The sequence below is a fragment of the Nomascus leucogenys genome, chromosome 1a, assembly GCF_006542625.1.
Source record: "Nomascus leucogenys isolate Asia chromosome 1a, Asia_NLE_v1, whole genome shotgun sequence".
NCBI classification, from domain to species: domain Eukaryota; kingdom Metazoa; phylum Chordata; class Mammalia; order Primates; family Hylobatidae; genus Nomascus; species Nomascus leucogenys.
Genome location: NC_044381.1, coordinates 38,008,371 through 38,032,359, shown reverse-complemented (window position 1 = coordinate 38,032,359; position 23,989 = coordinate 38,008,371). Strand labels below are relative to the sequence as shown.

General features: G+C 40.5%; 1 protein-coding gene and 1 non-coding gene across 3 annotated transcripts in view; both read right to left on the bottom strand.

Moving 5' to 3' along the window:
• Nucleotides 1-23,989, bottom strand: part of HSD17B3 (hydroxysteroid 17-beta dehydrogenase 3) — a 57,939-nt gene that overhangs the window by 18,417 nt on the left and 15,533 nt on the right. For both annotated transcript variants that reach the window (XM_003260525.4, XM_003260526.4), the window contains exon 3: nucleotides 1,203-1,278. In XM_003260525.4, coding sequence (XP_003260573.1) covers nucleotides 1,203-1,278 — 76 coding nt within the window. The remainder of the gene's footprint in view (nucleotides 1-1,202; nucleotides 1,279-23,989) is intronic.
• On the bottom strand, nucleotides 2,536-2,639 carry LOC115836020. Its single transcript, XR_004031027.1, has one exon. It is a non-coding gene; the product is annotated as a U6 spliceosomal RNA (small nuclear RNA).

Sequence of the window (23,989 nt, the reverse complement as noted above, 5' to 3'; positions counted from 1 at the left end):
TTACCAGTGGCTTGGTGAGCTGCTTTGCTTTGGAGTTAGCCAGTATTTGTGGGCCAAGCAATCTTGAGGCATAGTTCGGGGGTGGACAATGCTTTCAGTCCAAAGACACTACTTGCTTTTCAAAAGGATGATAAAAAGCACATTTCAGCATTGTGAGGCAAACACTGAAGAATGTCTCAGTCCTAGTCAAAGTTACTTCTGATACCCAGACACAGAACAAAAGCAGAATTCACGGGTTCAAGGGCACTGTGCTTCACAGTGTGACTGCACAGCCCACACCTCCCACACCCATCTCCTGTCCCAAATCTCCCCCAGGGAAACAAGGCTCACCCCTGACAGCCCACCATAGTCTTCACAAGTCTCCACAACTAAAGTCTCATCCCTTTGAGTTAAAGAGTTTGTTATTAAATTGATAATTATTAAAATTCAGAGGTCCCAAAAGAAATATGATTATAATTATTAACAAAAGAACACTTCAGAGCAAATCATCATAATAAAACATTATGATATAAAAGTTGCCTCAGGGTTGTACAGTGTACAACCTCCACATCCTTACATGACGATCCTGGATCAAAACTATTTATAAAATCTGACAAACACCAGTAAGCATTGTCCCTCATCCTCCTGCCAAGAGCAGAGCACAGACATGGGGAAGGGAAGTCCCAAACACCGATCTTGCTTTTGAAGGGAGTGGCAGAAGCAACCAGGCAGCCTGCTGCCTCAAGGATATGCTGTACACTTTCATATGTAAAACTGGAATTATTTTTAAAATTCAACAACTAGTTAGTTAATTCAGGAATTAGTTTAGCAAACAAACATCGCTGTGATTGATGCATGAAATAGTAGTTGAGAATTGACTCTCTTTCTTATTCAGAAAATAGTGTATCATTGCAGAAAAATTGGAAAGCCTGCTCAAGGATGAGCAGGGCTGATGTAGCGATGAAGGCACCCACCCAAAGGAGAGAGCGGACCTATTTGTGCCTCAGTTAGTTCCTGCTTCCCCCAGCCCACAGAGTCAGTGTGCACTAAAGCTGACACATTTCTATCCCGCCCTCTGCTTTGTAACCGGGCTCCCCAGGAGAGCTGGTGCCCCAGGCTCTGAGAGCAGATGTGGGGATGCCAAGTACATCAACTGGCATGGTGGGAGCAGGCTTGGTTGGTGGGCTCCACATACATCTCCCTTATTTGGGGGGATCACTCACCGATCTCTGTGGCAATGGCCTCTAGTTTTTCCAGCGTCCGGCTAATAAGCACAACATTGAGTCCACGTTTTGCTAGCTGAGAGTGGGAGTGAAAAACCAAAAGAGACAAGGATGATGAGCAGTCAGGGAGGGCTTGTGTTAAGGTGACTTGGTCCCGAGGCTGTGCGCATACTGGCAGGGTGACGTGGTTGCTTTACCTGGGTTTAAGTGTGCAGAATGTGACAAAGCTTTCTGGGCTAGGAACAACACAACCCCAATGGGCCAGGCTAACTAGTAGGGCCATCACGATAGGAGTTAACACTTGTTGTGTGTTGATTATGTGCCGGGAACTTTTCTAAGTGCTTTCCTTGTCCAGGCCCACAAACTGAAAGTGCTTCTCTGAAATTCATGGGCTCAGCTATGCATCAGAATTTAAAATACTGGGGAGTTTATGCTATATCTTAGGCAGCAGGGGGTGGGCCAGCATCCCATAATAAAAGCAGTGTTTCTGCCCCAACATTTCTTTTTTTTTTTTTTTTTTTTTTTTTGCAATAGAGTCTTGCTCTCTCGCCCAGGCTGGAGTGCAATGGTGTAATCTCGGCTCACTGCAACCTCCACCTCCAGGGTTCAAGCAATTCTCCTGCCTCAGCCTCCCAAGTAGCTGGGATTACAGGCATGCGCCGCCAAGCCCTGCTAATTTTTGTATTTTTAGTGGAGACAGGGTTTCCCCTTGTTGGCCAGGCTGGTCTCCAACTCCTGACCGCATATGATCCGTCCACCTCAGCCTCCCAAAGTGCTGGGATTTCAGGCCTGAGCCACCATGCCCGGCCATCTGCCCCGACTTTTGAGCTGCTTCCTATGCACAAGTACATCCTTCTGTGGCTCACTCGACCTGAGACCTTTCTTCCTGTTTTCTGAGTCCCAACAGAAGAGAAAACAGGATAGGGAGCACAGGGTGGAGAGCTGGACGCGTCCCGAGATCAGCAGGGCGGCCCTGCAGAGTGGATAATGCCTGGACTCCAGAGGGCTGCGTGACAGGGTGGGGAGCTGTGTGCTTCACACAGAGCAGTCGGAGAGATTCCGAGGGGGACACGTAAACGTGGAGCGCTGGGGGGTCACAGGCCACTGGAGATGTGTCTGTACCTAAAACTGCTACCAGTGAGAAAAGTTAGAGTTTTTCCTGAAAGACAAAAGGAAAAACCAACATTCATTTAAACAGAGACAGATGACATTTGAATTAGCGACAAAGGCCCCAGTTTATTGAAATCTGTCTCTGTGGTTTCAGTCAAATGATTCATACTGTTATTTTCTTTAATTGTGGTAAAACACACATAACAAAATCTACCACCTTAACAAAAATGTGGAATACTTTACAAATTTCTGTGTCATCCTTGGGAACTCATGCTAATGTTCTCTGTATGGTTCCAATTTTAGTACATGTGTTGCAGAAGCAAGCACTACACTGTTATTTTTAAAAGTTACGTATTATAGGTTGGGCACGGTGGCGCACACCTGTAATCCCAGCACTCTGGGAGGCCAAGGCAGGCAGACCACTTGAGGTCAGGAGTTCAAGACAAGCCTGTCTCTACTAAAAATACAAAAAATAAAAAATAAAAATAAATAAATAAATAACTGAGCACGATGGCACACGCCTGTGATCCCAGCTACTCGGGAGGCTGAGGCAGGAGAATCGCTTGAACCCAGGAGGTGGAGGTTGCAGTGAGCCAAGATCGTGCCACTGTACTCCAGCCTGGGTGACAGAGCAAGATTCCATCTCAAAAAAAAAGAGTTACATATTATAGAAAACACATAAGAAGCTGAATTATGAATTATGGTCTATAATATATAGTCTCCAATAGCCAGCAATTCACTATGGCCTACGGTCTCAGAATCACCCAAGGAGACGTCAAAAAAAAAAAAAAAACACTGATTCCCACCAAACCATCGGATACAGTTTGGATCTCATGTCAAATTGTAATCCCCAATGTTGGAGGTGAGGCCTGGTGGGAGGTGATTGGATCGTGGGGGCCATTTCTCATGGTTTAACACCATCTCCCAGGTGCTGTCGTGGTAAGAGTGAGTCATCTCCGGATCTGGTGGTTTAGAAGTGTGTAGCACCTCCCCCTTCTCTTCCTGCTGCTCCAGCCATGAGAAGTGCTCGCTCCCGCTTTGCCTTCCGCCATGTTTGTAAGTTTCCTGAGGCCTCCGAAGCCGAGCAAATGCCAGCATCATCCTTCCTGTACGGCCTGCGGAACTGTGAGCCAATTAAACCTCTTTTCTTTATAAATTACCCAATCTCAGGTATTTCTTTATTGCAGTGCAAGAACGAAATAATACACCATCCCGATAAAAATCTCTGGGGTGGAAGCCTCAGGATTTTCATCTTTTTCTGTTTGTATTTATTAAATTATACTATTATATGCACAAATACATCCTCATTGTAGAAGATGCCAACAATGTCAAGGAAAAAAATGTGTCCAAGGCTGCCCCTGCCCATTTCCCCACCCACCCCTAGGCTCCCACCACCTTTAGTTTGTTGTTGAGCCTTCCCTAACTTTCTCTACATTTACGGGCATATATAGGCACATACAGAAATAAAGGGTTTTTTTGTGGGTTTTATTTATTTTTATCCTATATAAATGACATTATAAGCAGTGTTCTGCAATATTCTTTTTAACTTAATGACGTATTTTATCTCTAAGAATCGTATCTATTTCCATAGCAGTCCACGAAGAACCACTTGATTCTTTTCTATTGCTCCATGGTATTCTAGAGTTCACCTTTGAACGAGCACTTAGGGTGTTTTCAAGTTTTCCTATTACCACTCTTGCTACAGTGAAAGCCCTTCTACATAGCTCTTAGTATATATGAGTAAACTAATTCCTATATACTGTATAGGAATATCTGGAACTACAGATGCATGCCATTATGCCTGGCTAATTCTTTATTTTTTGTAGAGATGAGGTCTCACTATGTTGGCCAGGCTGGTCTTGAACTCCTGGGCTCAAATAATCTTCCCGCTTCAGCCTCCCAAAGTGCCAGGATTACAGGGGTGAGCCACCACACCCGGCCCCTTTATTGTTATCCAATTATCCAATTATCAGTGGGGCTGAGCATCATTTGCTATGTTATGTGTGAATTACCAGTACATACCCCTTGCCCATTCTTCCATGGAGTAACTTATCATTTTCTTGTCAATTTGTAGAAGTTGTATATATCCCGGCTATTGATTATTTGCCTGCCATGTATATAGCGAGTATTTTCTACTTTGTTTCTGGTGCCCTTGTCATACATTATATACTACTTGTAATGTTATCAAATTTATGAATGTTTTTCGTGTTTTATATGTTCTTTTGATTTTCCTTACCTTCAAGGTAATTGTTTATTTTTGAGAATGGTATGAGGTTGAAATTATTCCACAATATGTTTTTCAAATTGGGTGCCTAATTGTCTCAACAACATTCTCCACTTTGTCCGTTCATTCCTAATTTAAAATGTTGACTTAGTCATTTGCTCAATTCTCATGTGTGCCTGAGACTGTTTCTGGTCTATCAGTACTGTTCCACTGACCTATTTATCAATCTCCATGCCAGGGCCACTTCTGATTTAATCACAATCTTATATTAGCCTTTCATAACTTTCCAATATTTGCATATTTTTGGCCTCATTATCTTAGCTGACCCCTCCTATACAATGTTAAGGAAGCCCCTGCCATTTATTATTCTCTTTCAAAATTTTATTTCATCTTCTTTGTTTAATCTTCCAAATAAATGACAAAATTGTCTCGACAAGTACTGAGGTAGGGATATTTAGGGAAAAATTTATATCTTTGCAGGAATCAGTTGTCTTACCCATAAGTATATTATAGTATCCATTTTTTTTCAAATCTCATATAGTCTTCTAAACATTTAGTTTTTTCATGTAAATCCTGGACATTTCTTGTTAGGTTTGTGTTAATTAGGATAACATTAGTTGCTGTAACAAATAACTCTATAATTTCAGCAGTTTAACACAAAGGAAGTCTGTTTCTGTCTTATGTAGCAGACCCTGTTTCACGTTTGGGAACCCATTCAGGACCCAAAGCAGAGAGAGGGTTTGTTATCTTTCCTTCCAGGTCTCTAAGATTGCCCTGGGCTTTGCCATCCAGCTAGTGCCAGGATTGAGAGAGGCTGGAGAAGATACGCCCCTCTGTTAACCACCTTGATCAAGAAGTGACCCTCATCCTTTCTGCTTGCTTTCATTTGCAGGATGAGTCGCATGGCCTCACACAGATGTCAAGGAGCGTGGGAAGTGCCCTGCTGGGGGCCACTTACCAGCTGCAACTCCACCCTACGGAAGAGAGAGTAGGCATCTGGGTGGACATTGAGTTGCTCCTGCCACCAGGATCTTATGTTTATTCACTGCCATGGTGACCTGAATTATTTTGGATAGAAGACACTTCAGGATTAAATAGGTAGGTTCAATTCCTGTCTCTACCACTTATTTCCGTCAGCGCAAGTCAGTTGTTCTGGGGATCATAGAAGGGAATACATTCAAAAATGTGTGGCGTGGCCGGGCACATTGGCTGATGCCTGTAATCCCAGCACTTTGGGAGGCCGAGGTGGGTGGATCATGAGGTCAGGAGTTCGAGACCAACCTGACCAACATGGTGAAACCCTGTCTCTACTAAAAATATAAAAATTAGCCGGGCATGGTGGCACATGTCTGTAGCCCCAGCTACTCAGGGGGCTGAGGCAGGAGAATCACTTTAACCCAGGAGGCTGAGCTTGCAGTGAGCCGAGATCACGCCATTGCACTCCAGCCTGGGTGACAGAACAAGACTCCGTCTCAAAAGGAAAAAAAAAAAGTGTGTAGCAGAGAATCTGTCACATAAGAAGCCCTCAATTGGGTTACCTATTTTTCTATATATTCTAATTTGTTATTAATTGTGAATGAGAGCTCTTTACGCAGCCACCTCGCAGAATTTTTTATTTGTTCTGATAGTCTGTTCATCAGTGTTTGGTTTTCACCATAGACAATAGTATTCTCTACAAAGAGTACAGTTTTGTCCCTTTCTTTCTAATATTTTCATATTTTTGGCCTCGTGATCTTGGCAGACACCTCCTGTACAATGTTAAGCAGTTGCAGTAACAGCAAACATACTTGCCTTGCTCCCTGCTGTCCTGAGAACACTTACAATGTTTCTCAGGATGCAAGCATGAGCTTTCCTGTCACTTCTGGTAGATGTTCTTTATCAATTTAAGAATATTTACATCCATTCCTTTTTTCTGAATTGCTTTTTTAATAAACTGCTGGATTCAGTTTGCAGATATTTAAATTGGATCATACTTCTCTGATGCTATCCTTGTCCCATTTTGGTATCCAAGTCATGCTAATCTGTCTAGATAATTTATAAAACATGTACGGGATCAACTTGTCAGTTTTAAAACTGAAAGTCCCACGTCTGAAATCACCTTTGCAAAAATTGTAACAGTGAGAAAATTACGGCAGTGAAAGAGATCTGATCTAACCAGCCCCTTATCTTGCCCTTAAGCTTTCAAATTGTCCTTAATTATTCTTGGGTTTGGGCCAACCTAACTTTGGGAGAGACTTAGTTTATAATTTAAATTATAATAACCCGTTCCCAAAACTCAATCACCTTGGTAAAGCTAATGAAGGGCCACCAGGCTAGGGAGAGGAGAGGACCCTGAATTCTGCTAAGGTGTAGACATAAAGGATTACCCATCATTATATCGGAGGTCACGAGATAGGCAACTTCCCCCAGTTACTCTTGCAGACAATATCACTATTATAGAAACCAAGATTGGCCTTTTGAGATGTCTTTTCAGGTTTTTTACATTTCTGATGACTGATGGTTCCACCTAGACCTGCCAGTCACTCCTGTGGTCTCCCACACAGCCGGCTCTTCGTGAATTAAGCTCTTTCTCTATTGCAGTTCTGCTGTCTTGATAAATCAGCTCTATTCAGAATGAACCCATTGGGTGGTTACACATCCAAGGAACCCTCCAAGCACAGAAAAATCAAACTAGTTAATCATCCTAGAAATATGGGGGGGCTTTTTCTTATTCCTTGAGGATTTGGTAATATTGTGAAAATGTCTGGACATTTTGTTCAGCCGTAGCTCTTCATAACTGCCTTTTTCATTTTTTTATGACTACTAATCTCTTGGTGTTTTTCTACTGCTTCTTAAGCCAATTGTGATCATTATATTTTCACAGAAAATTATTTACTTCATCCAGATTTTCAGTGTCTTGGTCCAAAGATTTAAGTAGTATTTTCTTCCTCTCTTTTTCTTCTTCCTCTTCTTTTTTAAATAAATCTCCTCTTCTGTAGCTAAGTTCTTAAAATTGGTCCTTCTCTTTCTTTTTTTTTTCTCCTCCTCCTTCTTCTCCTCCTCCTTAGACAGCATCTCACTCATCACCCAGGCTGGAGTGCAATAGCTCCATCAGAGCTTACTGTAATCTTGAATTCCCAGGCCCAAGCAATCCTCCCACCTCAGCCTCGTGAGTAGCTGGGATTACGGATGTGTGCCACCATTCCTGGCTAATTTTCTAAATTTTTGTATATATGAGGTCTCACTACATTGTCCAGGCTAGTCTCAGACTCCTGGCTTCAAGAGATCCTCTTGCCTCTCCTTGCAAAGTGCTGGGATTATAGGCATCAGCCACAGAGCCTGGCCTCTTTTTTTTTTTAATGTAAGATTTTTCAAAGATTTGTCTCTTATTTGGCATTTTTAAAGAATTGGGCCAGGCGCAGTGGCTCACGCCTGTAATCCCAGCACTTTGGGAGGCCGAGGCGGGCGGATCATGAGGTCAGGAGATCGAGACCATCCTGGCTAACATGGTGAAACCCCATCTCTACTAAAAAATACAAAAAAAAAAAAAAAATAGCCGGGCATGGTGGCGGGCGCTTGTAGTCCCAGCTACTCAGGAGGCTGAGGCAGGAGAGTGGCGTGAACCCAGGAGGCGGAGCTTGCAGTGAGCCGAGATTGCACCACTTCTCTCCAGCCTGGATGACAGAGCAAGACTCCGTCTCAAAAAAAAAGAATTGGTTTCGGTTGGTTTGGTTTGAACTGACCAATTCAGTTTCTTCCTATGTTTTCTGTATTATCAGTTTTTGTTCTCGATTAATTTCCTCCTTATATCTCTTTTGGATTTTTTTATTGTCACTTTTCTAGAGTTTCTTGGAAGCTAAATTTATTTATAATCTTTCTTATTTTCTGATAGATGCATTTAAAGCCGAAAGTTTTCATCTTTGTAGTACCTTGGCCACAGTTCATGAGAGTACCCACTTTTATTTTTTCTGCAATCTTAGAAGTACACTGGAGAATACTTTCTGAGTATAGGTGGGGATGGATATAGTTTTCTAACATTATTTTTAATTTTATTGCATGGCAGTCAGTGAATGTAATGGTATGTCTTTTGCTATTTGGAATCAGTCACAATTTCCTTTGTAGCCTAGTCAGCAGACCATTTTTATGAATGGCTTCTGTATATCCGTCAGGAATGTATATGCAATCTTTGTTGGCTACCCAGTCTTATAAATAGTTGTCTATGAAACTAAGCTAGAGGTTTACCAAATGCCCTACCAGATATTTGTTAACCCAGTATGAGAGGATATTCAAATTCTTTATAGCCTAATTATTTCTTATTTATGTAATAAGATGTTACAAGTTTCAACAGGAGTGCTAAGACACAATAGACATTAGATCTCTCTGCAATGATGCAGGGATCTAGACTTTCTTCCAGGGCTGAAACTAGGATGAGGCAAGTAAAGCACTCCAGATGCAAAATTTAAGGGGGTGCTCTTTCTCAGGTTCATGGTCACCTCACAAGCCTCACCTTAGTCCTGGCCCTGTTTTTTCCATCTAGTGGCTGCACTCTTCAACACAAAGCCTACACTGGTTTGCCTCATATTGGGTAATTGAGCAACAAATTTGATTACAGTGTAGCAAAGACAAACTCATGTCTGCAATTTTAAAATAAGCTACAAGAGTGGGGCACGGTGGCTCACGCCTGTGTTCCCAGCACTTTGGGAGGCCAAAGTGGGTGGATCACAAGGTCAAGAGATTGAGACCATCCTAGCTAACACCGTGAAACCCCGTCTCTACTAAAAAAAAAAAAAAAAAAAAAAATCAAAAATTAGCTGGGCGTGGTGGTGGGCGCCTGTAGTCCCAGCTACTTGGGAGGCTGAGGGAGGAGAATGGCGTGAACCCAGGAGGCGGAGCTTGCAGTGAGCCGAGATTGTGCCACTGCACTCCAGCCTGGGCGACAGAGCGAGACTCCTTCTCAAAAAAAAATAATAATAATAAAAATAAAAAATAAAAAATAAAAATAAGCTACAAGAACAAGAATAGTCATTTTCTGAGGTGGGGGTATTGGGAAGGTACTGCTCAAAGGAAACAAAATTTCTTTTTTGTATCCTTTGATGGAAAGTAGGATAGGAAAAAAAGTTCAAGGGATCTATTGTACACCATGTGTACATGTTGCATTAACTATAGATATACAACATCTATAGTTAATAACAATGCTTCATATTCTTTAAAATTGATGAGAACAGATTTTAAGTGATCTCAGCACAAAAAATAAGTATGTAATTTATATGTTAATTAGCTCGATTGAGCCATTTTACGATGTATATATATTTTAAATGTCATTTTGTACCCAATAATATATACAACTTTTATTTGCCATTTAAAAATTAATTAATTTAAATAAGTAAAAGAATAGCCATTTTTTGCAAACTGCATATAAAAAGACTATTTCTACCTATGGATTAGTAAAACACTGACATAAAAAATGCACACAAAACAGTAAACATTTTCTAAAAATACATACAAACAAAAAGATGCATATCAAACATATTAGGAAGGTTGCACATGGGAAGACGGGAAATAGAAATGGGGGGGTGGGAATGAAAGAAAATAAATGAGAAAGGGACTTTGTATGGATCAATGATAATAACTCAATCCTCTATGTCTTTGACAAAGAAGAAGGAGAAGGAAGAGAAAGAAAAAGAAAGCGGGATAAAGGATCAGAAAGGGAGGAAAATAGAAAAAAATTAGAGTATGACTCCAGGGTAGACCTGTTTTATTGTTGCTGGGTTGGTTGGTTGGTTTGTTTGTTGTATTTTTAGTAGAGACGGGGTTTCGCCATGTTGGCCAGGCTGGTCTCGAACTCCTAGCCTCTAGTGATCAACCTGCCTTGGCCTCCCAGAGTGCTGGGATTACAGGTGTGAGCCACCATGTCCGGCCCCCACACTGCGTCTGGCCTCCGTGGTAGACCTATATTTTGATGGAAGTAGTATATATGTCATTTGCTACTTATTAAGTAAATTATACCAGTTCTAACTTTTACAATAGCCATGACAGAAAATTTAAGTTTCTTGTCTATAAAAGCTTATTTATTTTACAGCGGCCTTTAGCTATTCTAGTTTATATTTTAGCTATTCTAGTTTATATTTTAGCTAAGGCTACCTTTAGCTTTATCAATTAATAAGACCAGAATCGCATACATCCTGACAAAAGAATTTTATATTTTTATGTTAAATTGTTAAAGAAAACTTTATTCCAAACTTCAAAAAAAGCAAGCTGATGATTGCTTGAGTTTTTAAAAATTAATATCACTCTAGAATATTTTCTAATAAGCCTGCTTGACCTCATCTGACACCCTTGGGCAGGTATCTTTGTTTAACAATTCTCAGCCAGTGAAGGTGCAGACAGCTCACGGCCAGTGAGGTTGGAAACAGAGGAGTTGTTGGGACCTTACAGCTTGACAGAGAAGCTGACCTCCAGATGACATGGTCAATAGCCCTTAGAAAGTCAGCCCACTGGGTACCTAACTCAGCAATATTATTTTGCATTCCTTTTTAGACTAACTATATAAATCCCTGTTGCTTAAATGCTGTTCACTCAGATATTTTGTCTTCTGGCTTAGATCCTTTGTTACTAAGTCAATATAAAACTTTAACAGCCGCTAACATATGTCTTTGAAAGTTGTTCTCTTACAACACTGAATGTGTAATGTTGTTTGATCCTTTGAGTTATTTGGCTAAATGGCCACAACAGTTATACTATAATCCCAATGTCTATAAGGTTTCAGAAATAATGTAATAAACATACTACCACGCTCTACTAAAGACAATATCAAAAGAAGTTTTAAGATCTAGCTTTATGATATTTTCAAGAGATAGCCTAAAAGAGAAAGTTAAAGTGAAAAGAAGAGAGACGTATATATGTATGATATTTATTCATATCAACTAAAATAGGCATTAAGGCAAATAAGTATTACTAGAAATAAAAACAAGTTAAAAGGCTAAATTTATCAGGAAGTTATAGCAATTGTAATCCTGGATTGCTTAATAAAATAGCTTTACATAAAACTACAAAGGGAATTGAAAAATACCCATCAGAGTGGGAGATTTCATTTTACCTTTTCAGTAATTGTTGGGTAAAACACACAAACATTTGGCAGAGATACAAATTATGTACACCACATAAATAATGCATCTGATCTAAGGGCCGTGTCTAAACACAGAACAGGGGCAGATGATGTTCCTTTGAAAGTAGGCTCTTTGAAAACACTGATAATACTGACAAATCTCCAGCAGAATTGATCAAGGAAAAGAAGAGAGCACATGAATAAGCAGCACACAATATGAGGAATTTCAAATGAACGTAAGTAGAGATACAGGCAAGATTTAAAATATAGAAAAAGGTTAAGAGAGTGAGCACACACAGTTAATTTTGCTGCCTATTGAAATCCTTTTAAACTGTAGGAAATTTCTCCTTTTAGCTTTTAGTTTTTTCCTAGGAAAACATAAACCCATGGAGAAGATGACAACAAGAGACAAGAGCAATCCCAAATTGTTTGTTTTTGGAGACAGTCTCACTCTGTTACCCAGGCTGTAGTGCAGTGGTGTGACCTAGGCTCACTGCAGCCTTGACCTCCTGGGCTTAAGTGATCCTCCCACCTCAGCCTCCTGAGTAGCTGAAACTACAGGCATGCACCACCATTCCTGGCTAATTTCTTTTTTTGGTAGAGTTGGGGTCTTGCTATGTTGCCCAGGCTGGTCTCAAACTCCTGGCCTCAAGTTACCCGCCTGCCGCAGCCTCCCAAAGTGCTGAGATTACAGGCATGAGCCACTGTGCCTAGCCCCAGCCTACAAAATTTTTGTTCCTAGAAAATGGATGGGCAAGATCTCAAATCCTAAACCAGCAACAGAGTAAGCTGAGAACAGACAAAATGTATACCAGTAAAATCCTCCAAAGTCTCAGGCACTGCCAGTACTGAACCTGGGAGAGAGAAGCTAGACTCAGGAGGCTTGGGTCAGAGTGAGAAGTCATCAGCCCCAGATGCCCTTCTCCACTCCAGGCATTGAGGACAGGGCCCTCTCTGAGACTGAGGAGATAAAGCAGTGGTATGCATCGAGTGCTGATTCCAGAACAGCAGGTGGCCTTCACTCTACAGGCAGGAGGTAAGATGGTTTTTCTCTGTGGAATCTGACCCACCCCAAGGAAAAGACCTTGAGGCACTTGCTTAGGACTCCTCTCACCCTATAGTACACCCTGATCATACTCACAGCTACAAGACCCACTCAACACAAGGAATGTCCAGGCAGGTTCCTAACCTCACCTAATCAAACACAACAAGAAGTGTGTATGAGCAGCAGCTAACTTGAAAGACAGACTGCCAAACAAATGCGGGAAAGAGCAACTTGGTGGAACAGTGCCAGGCAGGAGACAATCTTTTTTTTTTTTTTTTTTTTGAGATGGGGTCTTGCTCTGTCGCCCAGGCTGGAGTGCAGTGGCGCAATCTTGGCTCACTGCAACCTCTGCCTCCCGGGTTCAAGCAATTCACCTGCCTCAGCCTCCTGAGTAGCTGGAATTACAGACAGACGCCACTACAGCCAGCTACTTTTTTGTGTTTTTAGTAGAGACAGGGTTTCACCATGTTGGCCAGGCTGGTCTCGAACTCCTGACCTCAAGCGATCCACCCAGCTCGGCCCCCCAAAGTGTTGGGATTACAGGTGTGAGCCACCGTGCCTGGCCAACCATTTTTAAAAGAAGAAAAAAATACCTTCAGAGGAATTAGAGAAGCTACCACATCTATGAAAAGAACACGCTGCTCCACAAATGAAAATTCAGAAATGTAAAAAATTTTTAATTTCTTTAAAAATTTTAATTTTAAGAAATTGAAAAAGAAAATAGCAAAAATGAAAAAAATTTATTTGAAAGGATGGAAGATACAATTCATGAAATCCTTTTGCAGAAAGGAAAGCAGAGGGGCAAAGAAATAGAAATTATGAGAACAAAAGGAAGAGAAATAAAGAATGATTTCAGGATCTGCATAATCGGAGTTCCAGAAATAACATTTTTCAACATATGAGTGACAGGAGATCCAGAAAAAAGAGACAAAGCAGACAGGATGAATGAGAACACCCTGGCCCACCCTGCTCTGTGGGGCAACCCTAGCTGTGCCCCCACTGCCTTCCCCCTCCATATCTCTGCTCATTTTCTTTTTTCTTTTTATTTTTTGAGACAGAGTCTCACACTATCACCTAGGCTGAGTGCAGTGGTGCGATCTCAGCTCACTGCAACCTCCGTCTCCTGGGTTCAAGCAATTCTCCTGCCTCAACCTCCTGAGTAGCTGGGACTACAGGTGCACACCACCACGCCCAGCTAATTTTTGCATTTTTAGTGGTGACGGGGTTTTGCCATGTTGGCCAGGCTGGTCTCGAACTCCTGGCCTCAAGTGATCCACCGGCCTCGGCCTCCCAAAGTGCTGGGATTACAGGCATGAGTCACGCGCCTGGCCTCTCCGCTCATTTTCTGAAATGGTTCTTGAGCCTTCTCAGTGATTTTGTGAACTAGGTGATAGCTTTACAATAAACTCATTTCCTGCTTAGGTTTTCTTAAACATAGTAAGATAATATTACAAAAAAAACTTTATGCCAATCAATTTGAAAACTTAGGTGAAAGGGATATATTTCAATAAAAATATAAATTACCAAAACTGGTGCAAGAAAAAAACCCAAGTAGTTCTACCACCATTAAAAATTAACAATAATAACAAGATGATAATGATAATAAGTGGTCCCACAAAGAACACTGCAGCCACAGATAGTCTTACAGATAGATTCTACCAAACATTTAAAAAACCAATCATTCCAAAATTACACAATCTTTTTCAAAGAATAAAACACCTCTATTCAGTTTATAAGACGTATGAAAACATGACACAAAAACTTTGGAAAGCCAGGCACGGTAGCTCACGCCTGTAATCCCAGCACTTTGGGAGGCCGAGGTGGGCAGATCACCTGAGGTCAGGAATTCCAGACCAGCCTGGCCAACATGGCAAAACCCTGTCTCTACTTAAAATACAAAAATTAGCTGCGTGTGGTGGCGCACCCCTGTAATCCCAGCTACTAGAGAGGCTGAGGTAGGAGGATAGCTTGAACCCAGGAGGCAGAGGTTGCAGTGAGCCGAGATTGTGCCACTGCACTTCAGCCTAGGCAACAGAGTGAAACTCCATCTCAAAAAGAAAAAAAAAAACTTTGGAAAAGTTGGCATTACATCATTACATATGTCACTTAACAACAGGGATACGTTCTAAGAAATGCATTATTAGGCAGTTTCATCATGCCAACATCATAGAGTGCACTTACACACACCTAGAGGGTGTAGCCTGCTACACAACTAGACTATGTGGTAGAGCCCATTGCTTCTAGGCTATAAACCTGTATGGCATGTGACTTTACTGAATATAGTAGGCAACTGGAACACAGTGGTAAGTATTTGTGTTATCTAAACATAGCAAAGATATAGTAAAAATATGGTATTCGAAACTTACAGGACCACCATTGTATATGCAGTCTGTCACTGACCAAAGCATTTTGTGCCACATGAATATATTTAGTAGTGTTGACTAGGTAAGCTGTGGCCCAGTAATTCTGTTCCTGGGTGTGTTCTCTACTCATGACATGTCCTGCAGGAGGCAGAAGTGTTTCTATCAGCAAAAGTAGTAACAACATAAATGTTTGTTGACAGAGGAAAGGATAATTAAATTGGGATGTATTGGAATGCTGTAGTAGAATAGAATACTATATGTACTGAAGATTAATGAACCATGTTGCATGGTTCATTTTATTCATCCATGTCGGCATGGATGAATTTCAGAAGCATAATGTCAATTTACATAAAAGAAGCAGATTAGGCCGGGCGCAATGGCTCATGCCTGTAATCCCAGCACTTTGGGAGGCCGAGGCAGGCGGATCACCTGAGGTCAGGAGTTCGAGACCAACCTGGCCAACATAGTGAAACCCCATCTCTAGTAAAAATACAAAAATTAGCCAGGCATGATGGCGGGCACCTGTAATCCCAGCTATTCGGGAGGCTGAGGCAGGAGAATCACCTGAACCTGGGAGGCAAAAGTTGCCGTGAGCCAAGATCGCGCCACTGCACTCCGGCCTGGGCGACAGAGTGAGACTCCATCTTAAAAAGAAGAAAAAAAAGTAGATTATAGAATACGTAGGACTCAATTTACATTAAGTGCAAAACAAGCAATAAAACCAACATATTATTTAGGCATACCTGCATATGCAATAGAACCACTTTGTTAAAAAGCAAGGAAATTATTAAAATAAGTGTTTTACATGTGTCGGGGTGAGGGAGGGTAAACATAAAATATGGCACACAGGCAGCTTCAAGGACATTGCTGATGTTCTATTTCTTAAGCTGAGTGATAAATGACACAGGACTGATTTTATCATTTTTTGTAACCATATCTATGCATTACATACACTCTTGTTTGATCTATCCCCCCCAAACACATACACACACACACAGACACACACACACACACACACAGAGAGACAGAGACAGAGAGAGAAGGAGTGCCATGGCATGCTATAATGTACTTAGGATATTCAAAGCCTGGATTAGAAATTGCAGGGTTGAAGTCAAGTAGCACAAGAACAAAGGAACAAATCTAGAGGAACATAAAAATAATTAAAAGCTGCTGTTTTCATTTAAGGCCAGATGAAAGAAAATATGCTGAGAGTGCAGATGGAGGAATTTAGACATTAGGAAGAAGAATTTCCTTACTGGCCAAAGACACTGCCATATATTGTAAAGTAAGCATGTGCTATTATTCAAAAATAGGGCAAGGCAGTTATTTTTCTTGGGTTGGTCTGAGACAGAGCTAGCCAAGTGATTTTAATCCAAGGGCCAACTGTGTGCCATTACTTGAAGCTATCGGGAACACTGTCTTCAGAAGAATTCTGACTGCCCTGTCTGTCACACTGGAGGTGGGCAGGCCTTCCAGATGTTGCCTTCCCAGGTATTGGGAGATGGCACTAGAATGGCCCAGATGTGGAGAATGAAACTCAGCTAACCTTTCATCTTGTATTTTGGTTCTAGCATTCTCTGAGCAATAACAGCCAAGAATACATGTTTACACATATCAGAGTGACAAAAAGTAAAATTAATAATATTTCATATAAACAAGTGTAGTGAGAAGATCTCTCAAATCCTCTTGGGGTGGGGGTTAAGATTGATATAATCAAATAGGAAACAATTTGGCAATGGTATGCAATATTTAAATTCACATACTATTGAGCCAGCAGTCTTACCGATAAGGATGTAGCCCTGGATGTGGGCTCAAATGTATGCTCAAAGAGGCGACTTAGAAAATTATTTGCAAAATGAAAAATGAAAATTCACCTTAGTGTTCATCCCTAAAGGCTGATAAAAGAGACATGGCACATCCATGGGATGGGATATCCTGAAACCATTAAACAGAATCAGGCCCATCTGTGTGCCTTTGCTGTGGTCAGATCTCCATGCTATATTATTAAATAAACAAAGCAAAGTTTAGAACAGGGTTTATGGCTGTGTGAGGTAGGATCCCATTTGTGCTCAGTGGGCAAAAATTAAACAATTTTTAATTCTGATAATTTAATTCTAATAATAAATTCTGATAGAGAACTGCTGGTGGGACTAAAACTTGTTCTCTCCTTCTTCCTGGGTACATGACTAAGTGACATTTCCCAGCCTTCCTTGCACTTGGGTTGGCCACAGAACCGAGTTCTGTCCAAGGGAAGGTCAGTGGACCCATACTGGAAAGCTCTGGGTGTACCATGATTTCTTCCCCTTCTTTCCTTCTCACAAGTCAGAACAGATATATGTTATGATCCAGCTTCAACCATGAAGAAGAGAGCAAGAGCCCACATGATAGACGGAATTTGCTCAGATCTACTTGCCAATAGGGAAAGCTCTCATTTTTTATGAAGTCTCTAGACATTATTGGGTTTTTGTTGTTGTTGTTACAACTGCGAATCTTCATTATTCTATCAACATCTATAGCAACATGTAACTATAGAATTTTTTTCTTACTTTTTCTGAAAGGAATGGTTTTTCCTTACCTTTCTGAAAGGAATCTCAAGATATTTTAGCACTGGTTACCTTTACAGAGAGGGGTAAGGTAAAAGCAGGGTTGGGAAGAGGCCTTTATTTCTCTTTTTGTACCTTCCTGTACTGCTTGAATTTTCTAATTTTATACCCCCATTACTTTTATTTTTAACAGGAGTTACTTAGGCAAAGAGATGGTGGCCTTTGTCATTTTCTTCTATACCCCTCTTTGAATTAAAAATACATATATAGGTCAGGCACAGTGGCTCACACCTGTATTCCCAGCACTTTGGGAGTCTAAGATAGGTGGATCACCTGAGGTCAGGAGTTTGAGACCAGCCTGGCCAACATGGTGAAACCCCATCTCTACTAAAAACACAAAAATGAGCCAGGTGTGGTGGTACAGACCTGTAGTCCCAGCTACTCGGGAGCCTGAGGCAGGAGAATTGCTTGAACCTGGGAGACGTAGGTTGCGGTAAGCCGAGATCGTGCCACTGCACTCCAGCCTGGGCAATGAGTGAGACTGCATCTCTCTCTCTCTCTCTCTATATATATATATATAATATTAATATATATGAATATAATATATATACACACACATTATTAGCCATCAGGGAAATACAAATTAAAACTACAATGAGATATCACTACACAACCATCATAATGGCTAAAGTAAAAACTAATGACAACACCAGATTCTGATGAGGATGTGGAGAAAATGGATCACTCATACACTGCTAAGGGAATACAGCAACTGTGGAAAAGAGTTTGCAGTTTCCTAAGAAACTAAACATGCAACTTCCATACAGCCCAACAATTGCAATTCTGAGCATTTGTCCCAGAAAAATAAAGACTTATGTTTACATAAAAAGCTATATATGAAAGTTAACATCAGCTTTATTTGTATAGCCAAAAACTGGAAACAGCCGGGATGTCCTTCAGTAGATTAATGGTTAAACTGTGGTTCATCCATACCATGGAATTCTACTCGGCACTAAGAAGGAAAAAACTACTGATACAATAACGTTGGTGAATCTCCAGAAAATTATGCTAGGTGGGGGAAAAAGGCAATCCAAAAAGTTTTACATAGTATATGATCCCACTTATATAACATTCTTGAAGTGACAAAATTATAGCAATAGAGAACACATTAGTGGTTCCCAGAAGGGACTGGGAGGAAAGTGGGTGTGGCTATAAAATGGCAGCCCAGGGATCCTTGTAGTGATGGAACTGCTCTGTATCTTGACTATATCAATGCCCAGAACCTGATTGTAATATTGTACTATAGCTTTGCAAGATGTTACCATTAGGAGAAATCGGGTAAAGAATACATATTATCTCTCTATAGTACTATGAGATCTTAGTCCACACCCCCCATAATTTAAGATTTATCCACCAATAAAATAGCTCTGGGAGAAGTCCTGATTACAAAGAAGTCTCAGCAATTCAGTGGAGCACAAAAACAGGATGGACACATAGAAATGCATGGAAAGCAATTTTAATCTGTGTCACCCCATCTCCCAGTCTGGCACACCTTGGCTCCAAAAGGATCCCCTTGGCTGTGACTGTCCCTCCTGGGAGAAAAGGAGAACAGGATGACTCCAGCAGCCTCAGCCACCACAGACACCTGCCTCTTTTACCCTTGAGGACTTCGACAGTTTTCACAGATGCTGATCCAAGCCAATGGACCTGCATGGAGTCCACACCACTGCACCTACTCTGAAGAAGAAGCCACCACTCCAGCCTTGGCACCACCATGCCTGCACTGTACCCTGAACCCTGACACCAGGAGGGATCCCCTTGGTCATAACTTCCCCCATGAGGGAAAAAGGAGAACAGGAAGATCTGCATCCGTCTTCACTACCAAGACCCCACAATCTTTGCCAACATGAACCTAAGCTGACAGGGCTGCTTGGAGTCCACAGTATTGCACACACACCCCACTCCCAGGGCCAGAGCCATCGGTGCATTCCCCTGGAGCCAAAGCCACCACACAGAATCCAGCCACCTCCCTCAGACTCAACCATAGGTGAGGATGTTTCCCCACCAAAGCCAGTTAATAAAGACTGGAAGAGGTGATTTCTTCTTCAAATGCACATACATTAATGCAAGACTCCAAGGAACATGAAAAGTCAAGGAAACATGACACCACTAAAGGAACATAATAAATTTCCAGTAAGTGGCCCCAAGGAAATAGAGATCTAAAACTGTCTAACAAAGAAGTCAAAATAGTTGTTTTAAAGATCAGCACACTACAAAACAAGACAGATAGGCCAGGCATGGTGGCTAATGCCTGTAATCCCAGCACTTTGGGAGGCCAAGGCGGGTGGATCACCTGAGGTCAGGAGTTTGAGACCAACTTGGCCAACATGGTGAAACCCCATCTCTACTAAAAATACAAAAATTAGCTGGGCATGGTGGTGCACACCTGTAATCCCAGCTACTAAGGAGGTAATTCCAGCTGGCTTAGGAGGCCAAGGCAGGAGAATCACTTGAACCCGGGAGGCAGAGGCTGCAGTGAGCCGAGATTGCACCACTGCACTACAACCTGGGCAACTGAGTGAGACTCCATCTCAAAATAAATAAATAAATAAATAAATAAATAAATACATACATACAGATAGACAACTCAACAAAATGAGGGGGGAAATACAGGAATAAAATGAGAACAATAAAGAGGTAGAAATTATAAAAACCAAACAGAAATTATGCAGCTGAAGAATATGATGAATAAAATGAAAAATGCAATAGAAAGCCTTAACAGCAGACTCAATCTAGCAGAAAAAAGAATCTGTGAACTTGAAGACAGGACATTTGAAATTATCCAGTCAGAGACAAGAAAAAAGAATTAAAAAGATTAAGAAAGCCTATAAGATTTATGGGACATAAACAAGCAACCCAATATATATATTACGGTATTCCAAAGAGAACAGAGAAAGAAAAGGGCAACAGGCTTATGTGAAAAATAAGGTCTGAAAAGTTCCCAAATCTTGAGAGGAAAATGGACATCCAGATTCATGACTCCCAAAGGACCTCAAATAGGATCACACAAATTAAAAATACTCTGAGACACCTGACAATCAAATTGTCAAAATTTAAGGACAAAGAGAGCATTTTGAAAGCAGCAAGAGAAAAGCTGGAACCCCCTACTAGCAGATTTCTCAGCAGAAACCTTGCAGACAAAAAGAGAGTGGGATAATATATTCAAAATACTGAAAGGAAAAAAAAAATGCTGGCGACCAAGAATACTATACCCAGCAAAATTATCCTTTTTAAATGGAGGAAAGATAAAGTGTTTCCCAGACAAAAACTGAGGAAGTTCATCACCACTAGATTTGCCTTACAAGAAATGCTTAAGGGAGTTCCTCAAATTGAAATGAAAACACACTAAACAACAACACAAATCATATGAAAGCATTAATCTCACAGGTAAGGGAAAATATTTGGATAAATATAAAATAATATAATAGCTGTAATGATGGTGCACAAATTACTTTTTGCCCTAATATAAAAGTTAAGAGATAAAAATTTGTTAACAGATACCCAGTATAAAAAGCAAACTTTACAGGCATGATGGCACACACCTGTGGTCTCAGCTACTTGGGAGGTTGAGATGGGGGGATCACTTTAGCCTGGGAAGTGGAGGTTGCAGTGAGCCAAGATCATGCCACTGCACTGCAGCCTGGGTGACAGAGTGAACCCCTATCTCAAAAAAAAAGAAAAAAAAGCAAACTCTTTCTACAAAAACACAAAGAGGGGAGAATAAAAGTGTGGAGTTTTTGTATGTAATTAAATTATTATCAACTTAAAGTAGACAATTGTAAGGTATTTTATGTAAGCCTCAAGCTAATCACAATGAAAAAAAGCAATAATCAATGCAAAAAAGATAAAGAGAAAATAATGAAAGCAAATCAATGCAAAAAATCATGAAATAAAGGAAAACAGCAAAAGAGGAAGAGGGATAAAACAACCACAAAACAGACAGGAAACCATTTACAAAATGACAATAGTAAGTCCTCACCTATCAATAATTATATTAAATGTAAATGAATTAAACTCCCCAGTCAAAAGGCATAGAGTGGTTGAATGGACTTAAAAAACAAGATCCAGTGATATGGTGTCTGCAAGAGATTCACATAAGCTGGGCATGGAGCATGGGGAAGTCAAGGCTGCAGTGAATCATGATCACACCACTGCACTCCAACCTGGGTAACAGAGTGAGATCCTGTCTCAGAAAAAAAAACAAAAACAAAACAAACAAAAAAAAAACAGAAGAAAGAAAACAATTTGATTCACAATAGCAACAAAAAGAAGAAAATACTTAGGAATGAACTAGTAAAAGACTTGTACGCTGAAAGTTATAAAACATTAATGAAGGAAATGAAAGAAGACACAGAAAAATGGAAAGATGTCTGTGTTCATGGATTAGAAGATGGAAGAATTAATATTGCTTAAATGTGCATACTATTGAAAATAACCTACAGATTCAATGCAATCCCTATCAAAAATCTCAATGGCATTTTTTACAGAAATAAAGAAAATCCAAAAATTCATGTGGAACCACAAAAGATCACAAATAGCCAAAACAATCTTGAGCAAGAAGAACAAAGCGGGAAGCATCACACTTCTTGACTTCAAAATATATTATAAAGCTACAGCAATCAAAATAGAATGCTTTACTAACATTGAAAAAGACATATAAACCAATGGAACAGAATAGAGAGCCTGGATATAAATTCTACATATCTACAGTCAACTGATTTTTAACAAAGGTGGCAAGAACACACAATGAGGAAAAGATAGTCTCTTCAATAAATGGTGTTGGGAAAACTAGATATCCGCATGCAGAAAAATGAAAGTGGAACTTACACCACATACACAAATCTACCCCAAAGGGATTAAAGACTTAAATGCAACCCCTAAAGCCATAAGACTATTAGAAGAAGACATAGGGGAGAATCTTCTTGATGTTGGTCAGGGCAATTATTTTTTAGATATGACACTGAAAGCACAAGCAACAAAATAAAAATAGATAATTGAAATTGCATCAAACTGGCCAGGCACGGTGGCTCATGCCTGTAATCCCAGCACTTTGGGAGGCTGAGGCGGGCAAATCACGGCATCAGGAGATCAAGACCATCCTGGCTAACATGGTGAAACCCCGTCTCTACTAAAAAGACAAAAAATTAGCCGGGTGTGGTGGCAGGCGCCTGTAGTCCCAGCTACGCAGGAGGCTGAGGCAGGAGAATGGCGTGAACCTGGGAGGCAGAGCTTGCAGTGAGCCGAGATCGCACCACTGCACTCCAGCCTGGGCAACAGAGTGAGACTCCATCTCAAAAAAAAAAAAAAAGAAAATGCATCAAACTAAAAAGCATCTGTGCAGCAAAGGAAACAATCAACAGAGTGAAAAGGTAACCTACAAAATGGAATAAAGTATTTGCCAACTACATATCTGATAAAGGATTGGTATCCAAACTATATAAAGAGCTAATAAAACTTAATAGCAAAACAAAACAACGTGATTTTAAAAAAGAAAGAAAGATGTAAATAGACATTTTTCAAAAGAAAACATACAAATGGTCAATAGGCATATGAAAAGATGTTCAATATCACTAATTATCAAGGAAATGCAGATGAAAACCACAATGAGCTATCACTTCACACCTGTTAGAATAGCTACTATGAAAAAGACAAAAGATAAGTATTGGCGAGGATGCAGAGAAAAGGGAACTCTTGTACACTGCTGGTGGGAATGTAAATTGGTACAGCCATTATGGAAAACTGTATGGAAGTTCCTTCAAATAATAAAAAATATAACTACTTTATGCCAGCTTCTGGCTATATATCCAAAGGAAATGAAATCAGTATGCCTTCAAGGTATTTGCACTCCCCTGTTCATTACAGTACTATTCACAATAGCCAAGATATGGAAATAACCCCAATATCCATTAACAGATGATTAATAAGGAAAATGTGGTACACACACACACACACACAATGGATTATCATTTAGCCTTTAAAAAGAGAAGGAAATCCTGACATTTATGACAACATGGATAAATGTTGGACATGGATAAATGAGGAGATTATGCTAAATGAAATAAGACACAGAAAGACAAATACTGCATGATCTCACTTACATGTGGAATCTAAAACAGTCAAGCTCATGGAACTACAGAGTAGAATGGTGCTGCTAGGGGCTGGGGGAGGGGTAAATGGTGAGATGTTGATCAAGGGACACAAAGTTTCAGTTATGCAGGATGAATGAGATCTAGAGAACTAATAGACATAGTCATAGTTAACGTAGAACATAGTTAACATAGAACATAGTTAACATAGAACATAGTTAACAAGGCTGTATTATATGCTTGAAATTTGCTAAGAACTGTAAATCTCGTTT